Source organism: Microchirus variegatus (genome assembly GCF_963457635.1).
Source record: "Microchirus variegatus genome assembly, chromosome: 14".
Taxonomy (NCBI): Eukaryota; Metazoa; Chordata; class Actinopteri; order Pleuronectiformes; family Soleidae; genus Microchirus; species Microchirus variegatus.
Genome location: NC_139815.1, coordinates 19420488 through 19430195, shown reverse-complemented (window position 1 = coordinate 19430195; position 9708 = coordinate 19420488). Strand labels below are relative to the sequence as shown.

The 9708-nt window shown below is 39.4% G+C and overlaps 1 protein-coding gene across 1 annotated transcript; it reads right to left on the bottom strand.

Moving 5' to 3' along the window:
• Positions 1-3424: 3424 nt before the first annotated feature.
• On the bottom strand, positions 3425-6665 carry gfod2 (glucose-fructose oxidoreductase domain containing 2; the record flags this gene model as incomplete). Its single annotated transcript, XM_083900969.1, has 2 exons — positions 3425-4326; positions 6413-6665. The coding sequence occupies 2 exons, from the start codon at positions 6663-6665 to the stop codon at positions 3425-3427; spliced, it is 1155 nt and encodes a 384-aa protein (XP_083757095.1).
• Positions 6666-9708: the final 3043 nt, after the last annotated feature.

Genomic DNA, 9708 nt, shown 5'->3' with positions numbered 1-9708 from the left:
TATTTCATGTTAACAGGATCTTATATATGATATTATCTGAATTTAAAATGCTGGATTCAGGATGTAATGCCATGGAAATAGATTTTATGACTGTTGATTAATTCATCTAAGAACTGTTTTCTATAGTTTCAATACACAAGGACATAGCTTACAAGTAAACACACAGTACTTTTTTTTGGACAGACTAAACAAAGTTGTGACCAAAGACACTGTGAAGAAGACAACTGTATTTATTAAAGGAAATATCTCTTGGCAGATGAACACATTACCCAAATTAAATGTGACAAGTTGTGCTCAAAAAGCCATACTATCAATTAAAACTCTAAACCAAAAAAAAAAGATAAATATTACACCTTTTTAACAGATATTCATACAAACACTGAACAGACTGACATTTCCTCTGCACCTAAACATAAATAAATAAAAAAAACATCTTCCTTATACAGACAAAATGTGAAAGTCATCTGTGCAGTGAGCTGGCTGGTACAAACATTAAATTGCATGTATTAAATAGGTGGCATTTTAGCAGTTATCAGTGCAAAAAAAAAAACTCAGCTGGAATGTATTTAAACAGTGGTGCGTTATGGAAGAAACTGTAGACAAGTTCATTAAAATCACTCAATGTAAACTCAGGGATTTGGTAAAGCACTGTTGGGAAAGCGTGAGGTAAGTGTTTAACACGCAGGTCCTGTAAGAAGGGGACAAACCAAACTAATAACCAGCGCTGCGTCTGTTGTCAATATCACAGGATATTCAGCAGAACTGAGAGACGTAGTCAACGACTACAACACCCAAAAACAAAACACTTCCTCTCTCCTCGTGTGTGACAGACACACATTTCTACTCACACTCGTCAAATCCAGTGGTTCTACTCTACGAAAGATTTCAGGGCAGCTGTAAAAGGGGCGTGGGGTAAACATAATGTAAAACAAAACAAAAAACAAAAAAACTTTAAATGCATAGACTGCATAAAAATAAAAATCTTGTAAAAACAGAATCACTCCACACATGTAAACAAACTTTTACACACCTTTTTTTTTAACTGTCTTCACGTCTACAACGTCTGACAGCTTAACAATGAGCTCACTTTCTAAGGACAGGACTGATTCTATTCATCTACTTAAGGGAAATTATACTCTGTCAATAATCTGTACAATGTGTAAACTCGAACAAATTACAGTTAAAAGCTGGTAGGCTCCCTCTTCAGTCAGTTTTAATGGTTGGATTAAATAAACAATTGATTCTCCAATGATCCTGTAAACCCCCATCTGAGAAACTTCTGTAGAGTCGACATCTAAAACACAAAACACGAACGCTGCACTGTCCTTAAAGAAGCTGCTTTCTTAATCCTTTTTCACAGGGCTCTGACTTATAATTGGGAAATGAAGGTTCTTTATCTCTGTCACTTTTTAACATATTGTTGTTGTTTATTTTACTGGCTTATAACGTTGTGTCGATAATCAAATGTTTGACAAGAAAGGAGCAACAATAGTTCAGGGTTTGTTTTTTCTTCAAATTGGAAGTGTATACGGTACTTATGCATAGCCAGAGTGTTAAGCACATCGTCTGTCTGGAGAGGAAGATGGGAGGACCGGAACACAATTTACCCATTGTTTCCAAGTGAATGGGAGCAGCAGAGAAAACATTATGGAGCGGTCCCTGCTGAAAATATCAACAAAATGTACATGGTTTGTTATATTTGGAATACTTTCAGCATTTTCCTTTCAAACAGGCAGCACACTGGCGTCTACAGTATTTAAACACATTGACTAAGCATTTGCACTATTTTAATTCCTACTTCAAATAACATATACTACACATTTTTTTTGGGGGGGGCGGGTGTCAATGCTGCAAATTTTCTTTATACAGTATAGCTTATTTTTACTCAATCCCTGCAATCTCATCTAGGGGAAGATATTTTTTTACAACGACAGGACACAATTTACTCTTTACAGCTTTACAATTCTGAGGTTAGAGGGGTTGCTGCTCTCTCTCTCTACCCTGGACAGTCATTTGAATTTTGAGTACACTGCAGTCATAGTGATTTGTTAGTCAGATCATCCTCGTGCTTTGATATTCACATTCACGTCTGTGGTTAACACTTCCATTCAGAACAAGGTGCTTTAGGGAACACGTTGACGCAAACATGGTCATAAATATATATAAATGTAATAGTACAGTAGAGATTCTAATGTTATGTGATGGATTATCAAAACACAGTGAGAATTTAACCTCACCGTGTGTGTGTAAGTAAACAGCTTTTACAAACTGTGCTGCATCCAAACATTACGTTAGTCATTATTTACTTATTGCCACTGTACAAATGGGCCGTCATTGTGTACATGCTTTCGCAATAGTTTTGGGAAATCTTGCAAACGCTTTATCCTCTCTGCACAGATCAGGTACTTATTCAGCTTTCTACATTCAAGTACCGATACAACAACAAAAAATACTCCACATATCTGACTTTGATAAAAGGTGTGGTGTCTTAACAAAAACAACACATATTAACTTGAACTGTGAAATAATTCCATCACAGAAAGCATCACAACAGAATTTTCTTCAACAGCAATATAACAAAAGGTTCAATATTAAGTAAACTGATGTGTTTTTGCATGAAATAGATTTCTGAGACGTGTCGCTGTTTCAACTTTGACTGAACGGGAAAAGTCAATCTTTGACGATCTGACACCGGTTATAACCCTCAGCTGAGAGATCAGAATTATTTATCGTGACGACCTTTTTGCATATATACGACTTGGCCATTATTAGCACCTACAGTCACGACTGCGTGACTTAAAGCAGAGTTCTCAGAGGTGTTTGTGTTTGCAAGAACTGTGTCTTCACTGTGGCAGGCTGAAACTAAACAAAAGGCAGTGTGATGGTTTCAAATGAGGATTAATATAATGGATGTGGTTTGGATGACAAATAGGTGTGAGACAAAATATCAACTGTGAGGGCATAAACATCTACAACACTCCTATTTACTCTCAAACAATGGTCAAAATGAGACAGAATGTTCACCTTGTTGACTGAGTGACATCAACCAGTCAACAAGATAACATCTGCCAACATAGACTTCAATGTTTATCATGGCTGTGTGTACTGAAAAAAATCTTCTGACGGTGTTTGTTTGTGATTGAAGGCATAATTAAATATATGATAATTTAAAGGTAATGTGCCAGTGTGAAAGGCCGAAAGCAAATTTTTTTATAATGAAGCTATCTTTGTGTCCCTGCCACAAAAGAAAGACGAAAATAAAACTAACAATCTGTATCAGCTAGACATCGCTGTCCGCCCATAATTTCACAATCTGTGCATCATTAGTGAAAAAGTAGTCATCGCGTTAACTGCTAAAGCAGCAGGATTTCCAGGATCCTGTTTTGTCAGACATGTAGTAGTTGCACTGGTTGTATAAATATGTTTAGTTCTTATTTCGCTGCAGTGCCTCACACAAATTATGGTTGGGATCTGGCTCCTGACTCATGATCTCGACACACTCCCATTCTCCACTGCAGCTGGACCGTTTCACGGCTTCGACCACCGTCTGCACGTACAGGCCGTCTTCAAATGTTGGTGCCATGGCAACCGGTCCACGTGCCCATAACCTGCGCTCCTCGTGAGCCTGAAAAGACTCTTTCAGTCCCTTCACCATGGAGCTCAGACCCCGCAGGTGAGGCAGGGGCATCTCCTTCGCCTCTGGTCCCACCCATCCATCGTCTCCTAGCAGCAGCTCCTCACCTTTACCTCCATTGCGTTGACCGTACAGTTCTGTCCCCCTGGCAACCAACCTCCCAGTGGATCCGACTACCATAACCTCGTGCACAAACGACCCTGGCATGTTGAAGTTCAGGGTTACAGTGCAACACATGCCACCAGAGCTGGAGGCAGTTCCACCCATCAGCATTTGGAAGAAACAAAAATCGTCACTGGTGACGCGACGGATGCCTCGGATCAAGTTGTTTTGCTGGACAAAGGTCCGCAATAAGCCGTGCACACGATTGGCTCGGGAACCAGTCAAGTAACTTAAAAGGTCAATGACTGCGGAGCCAACGGTGTGGAGACCGCCGCCTCCCATCAGCTCCTCACAGGTCCAGCCGTACGACTGGTCCAGGAGGCTTGGGCCATAGACACGAACATCGCACACCTGAACTTCACCGACATATCCCTCCACCAGCAGCTGGCGCATCGCAACAAATGCTGGCAGGAAGCGCAGGGTATTACCCATAATGCTGAGCAGCTGAGGATAGTATCTGGCTGCAGTCACCATCTTGAATAAATCCACTGCAGTTGCAGCTTTCTCGCACACAACATTCTTACCAATACCTGCAGAGAGAGAGACGTAGAGGTGGGGTTATTTTTTTTATCAATGATGTGTGAGGTGGAGACAATAAGAAATACATTATATCATGACAATTCAAGTCATTTTCATGACTTTGGTTGCTAAACTCTTATTTCTATTTTTGTTTTGTGGGTAAAGCAGGTGAATATTAAGATCACTTAGTATATTTTACATAATGTTCATACAGTGGATAGAGCAAGGTGGTGGTGACTTTGGTGGAGAATAAGGGAAGGGGAACACATCTATCTTACATCCTAATCTGTCCATACAGCATATGTAATCCTTCTCAAAATTACCACATATTTAATGATCATGGGAGACAGCAAGCTGTGCTCATTTGAGTTTTTAAATTATAGTTGAAGTTTATTAATTGTAATTTGAGGAGCTGATGGCCTTAGACTGCTCAGTGTTAGAATTAAAGTCAATATTCTACTGTAACCACTTGTGGTAGCAGAGGGTGTGGTGGTTTTTATCTCTATAGATCAGCAGCCTTCAGTATACATTGGTAATTAGAGTTGTGGATATTAAGTCTTTTTGGGGGGCACACACAGGAAGTTGCAACTTAAACAGGAAGCTGAAGTCAACACTCAGGAATTCCATCAGATACAGTAGGAGATCTGCTCTCCTCGTTTGCTTCAGTGTGTAGTGAACAGAAATGTGATGTGGGTAACGTCATCATTATCTTAAAGGTTTAGTTTGAGGTTTTCTTCTCTCAGATGACCACACTGACCCAGAGAAATCTGATGCAGCAGTACATGCAGTACTGTTCAAAGTCTAAGGGCACCACCGGCTTTGTTGCTTTTAAATTCTGTGATCTTTGGCATTTGGATTGGAAAGATGTGGTTAAAAGTTGGTCTTATATTATGTGCGTGTAATGCTCAGGCATGTCGTGAATAAACCAGACATATTTCTTTTACGTGGAATAGTAAAATCAACACCGATTTTATCAGTAACATTACTTTGGGTTCCACTCCAGGTTTAAGAAAGCCAACTTCCTGTTATTGCTCAAGCGTAAGTCACACTTAATACTTTACACTTTAACCTGTAGAACCAGTTTTTATTATGCAGAATTTGTTTTTTTATTACAGCAAACATGTTCCCCATATTTTCTGGATGTGTTCCAATAAAGTGACTGAGAAATAGTCGTAGATCATAGCATTTCTTTAAAACTAATCTTTTGCACAGTACTTTTGTTGGGTAATAATAATAATTAAAATAATTAAAATACTGCTCCCCAGCTGACAAATAATAAAAAATAATGTTAAGAACTTGTATGTATAATATGTATTAATATGTATAATAATATATAATTAGGGGATCTTCATTCACATGTATGTTTGGTAAAAGAAAAAGAAATTAGCTAATTATCAATATACTAAGTTTTTTTTTTATCAGTGCTTTGTTTTATGGCTTGTGAAAGTGTGCTGGCTTAACACAGACATATAAAGTATAAAGGTGGAAGTCCGTTGTTTCCCCATTACTTATCTAACCTGTGGCAGTCAGTCATAGTTGTTTTTTTTGTTTTTACCACAGTTTAGCAGTTAATCAAAAAAACAAAATTCATCTTCTCATAAGAACACTGATATCTCTAACTTAGTGTTTTGGTCTGTTGTTCCACTATAATTGTGTGAGCAGCACTATCTGCAGCACTGTTTGCCACATGCTCACACTATCGTCAACGGTTATCAACATCCATGCAAACACCCAGACCTTTGTCAACTGTAGCTGTGGGTGGAAGTGACATGTCATGCAATTCTTCCTCTATTGATTTCATCTGCTGCTATAGCTGTTTATGTAACAAGCCAATATTATTATATAAGTTCTATATATTTATTTATAATACCTACATTTTCACTGAGTGTAATAACACTAAAGATATATCATATTTCATAGTCATACTTCTCTTTCGTGCTCCAGTCTGTGTACCTGTCACTGCTTTAGACTGAATTAATTTGACGAGAAACACTTATGGAAAGACACTTGTGTGCCCACAAGCCTTTGGGCAGAGCCTCATGGTAACCAGACAAACAACCTGTTAATATATTTGTATAATTTGTCCTGAGTTCTCACCCAGTGCTTTGACGGCAATCTGTCTCGTCATTGAGGGTGGAATATAGATGCAAACGAGGTCGACATCTTGATGCAGCAAAACGTCATCAGATCGGCTAGTGTGGAATGGGATTCCAAGTTCCTTAGCCAAGCAGAAGGCTTCCTCTTCACTTCGCCCCCATAACGCATGAACCTCAAAGCCTTCAGCTTTCAACAACGGGACCAGCACCCGGGCTGTGCTCCCAGTGCCAAAGACACCAACTCCTGGCAACATGGCAGTGCCACTCACTGTGACCTCATGTGTGAACCATGGCCCGTCTAAGAGTCTGTGATCCACTTGTCTGTCAAGTCCTTCCTTGTTGTCTGGAAATCCGGGGGAAGTTTACCTGTTAAAACAAATAATTAACGGACAATTACAGCAGTGTGGCACCTCCAAAACAATATTGTGGGTTACAATTACTGTAGCTCAAGGTAATAAATTGACAAAATTTAGGATCAGGGAAGGACAATACTGCAACAAGAGAAAGTACCAAGTGAGTGCAAACCTCTGCCAAGGTCACCCAGTCTTCCACAGTGTCAATACACTTCCCTATCTCGACAGGGTTAACAATTATTTTCAAAAGGTCCCGAGTCCGTACCATAACTAAAATCTTCCTTAGTCCATAACCTACAATCCCAGAAAATTCAGAAAAATATTTTAGTTTTTATGTCATACTAAACTTACAACTAGAAGGCATCCAACGGCATAATTACCACAGCAGGGGTAATTAAATCTATATTACATGCCAACAAAAACCACAGACAGCATTTGCCTTAGGACAAAGGACATATATCTTCCATTTAATTTAATTTCAAACAGGATAAACATGTCAGGTGGAAACTGACCAGATAGATTTATTTTTTATCAGTCGCCAGTGACAGCCACTTACATTCTGTCCTGCTTCATAGCTAACATGCCTTTCCTCAGATATCACACACCCTGTGAAGGTAAACAGCATCTGTTTTTCCCGAAAACCTCATGTTGTTTATGTCTGTCTGTGAACGTGTTTAAGTGTGTGTACACATTATTTTTGTTACTTCGTTTGGGCCTTCTGTCCTCTGTTTTGTCTGGCTGTACGCAGCATACCTTAACAGGTTGAGAACAATATTTTCGGGGGGTTGTTATGTTAAGGCCCAAGGATGAAATTATTCGATTTTGGTGGTCATCTGGATGCAGGATTTTTGTTTTCAAATATTATGGCTGGGCATTAAATGGTTATGGTAAATGTAAAGAGAATGAGTTGTGGTTCGGGTGTCCAAAGGAATGGATGTCAATGCAGTGTCCTAACAAGAGTCTATACCAGACGCTTGTTTGACTATGGCGTGTTTACACATGTACTGCAGGTGCACACATACACCACTGAAAAGAGCTGCTCTTATTTCGGATCGCACAAAACTGTGTCCGTTAGTACTAGTTAGTAATAATTCTGCAGACGTTTAAGTAAGTATAACCATTAAATATAATTACGACACATCACTTCTTTTAAAAGTGACAACTACTGTGCGTATATCGTATATAAAGTGCTGATAGGCAGGGTTCTCCCTCATAACCTCGAACCATTCAGTTGCTGCTGCTGCTACACACTGAGGTTATTGATAACGTTAGCTAACACGTTCAGCTAGCCAGCCGACTAGCGAGCCACAAAGCTAATCAAAAACTTGAAACGAACACAGGTACTTTATAAATTTGATTTCAGTTAAAAGTTAATTGAATGTTATTTGGTCTTAACAAAAACAATTCCTAACGTTATTTACCTGCAGTATTGACCGGACACCGGCGGTCAGTCAGAAGTGGGAGTCGAGTTGGGCGCTGCCCAGTTGCTAATGGTAACTTCAGCAGCAACGACACAGGGAGTGAGGAGAACCAGAGATACAACAAGAGGCTGGAGATTAGTCACCAACGGACAATGACTTCTTCTTTGGGGTTTAATGGCCGCCTGCGTCGACGCAGTCGCATTACCGCCATCTTCTGGTGTATGTTCATTACTACAAAGATAATATAGATTTCGGGGTTTTTTTGGTTTTTTTTTTAAACTTTGAAAACACAAAAAGCGCCCACGAAAAGTTTCAGAGGTAAATTTTCAGGAGTTTGACGTGATAAATGCTTCTTGCCTAGCCTCTGTGCTGCTGCTATATTCACACAAGTGACCCCAGCCATGCCAGGTCCTGTTGTCGGTTTGTTTTCAGATGAATGACACAGTAAACAAATAATGTTACCTCATTTCTGTTCATAAAGACTAAACAGCAGCAGAACAATAACATCAACAACAATGAATCTGGAGAACTCAGTACACACAACAACAACAACCAACAAATCAATGCTCTGTTTTTTGCTCTGTTCAATGTTTGTGTATGTTTGTTGTTATTTCCACTGTCTCTGTCATAAATGTACAGCTTTAGGCAGTAACTGCACTTCATATCTAATGTCCTGTTCCTACTATATTTGTTCTCTGAGTGTAGCAACATTTGATCCTGGTGAAACATCAGTTTATTTCACTATGTACAGTGTATATGGTTGAAATGACAATAAAACACACTTGACGGCTCATTCTCCTTGACCTCCTTTGACACCATTCAACCACATTATTCTCCCCTCCTGCTGACAAGTCTCCCTCAACACTGGTACTGTCCTCTCCCAAAGGTCATATCTCTCATACAACAACTGCACCCCCTCTTCAGCTCCTCTGTCACATGGCGTTCCCCAGGGTTTGGTCTTTGGTCCTCATCTGGTCTGGTCTCGTATCAAGTGCTGTTGTAGCCTTTGTTTCTCCTGCTATGCCAACAACCTATAGCCGCTATTTCCAACACCACCATAACCTACTCCACCCAAACCAACTGCATTACATAAATTTAATTATTAATGATCAGTGTTCAATTCCCAATATGAAGGGCCTATTGACTTTCATAAGTGACTTTAAGTCTCTTGCATCTGACTTTCATGTAAATGATATGGCTTTTTATGGCTCATTCATGTTGCATGGCAATGCATTATCAGGTATATTTGTTTGTACATACCCAAATATGCTCTATTGGATTTGAGTATGATTAGAGTGCAGTAAACCCTTTGACATGTTCAAGAAACCAGTTGGAGACAATTTGAACTTTGTAACATCACACATTATCATGCTGGAATCAGAAGTTTACATACTGTGGTCATAAAGAGATGGACATGGTCAGCTACGACATACAGGTAGGCTGTGGTGTTTAAACAAATTTCAGCTGGTAGTTCATGTTGTTTACTTCAAATTCGGACCCTACCATCCAACAACTAAAAAAAC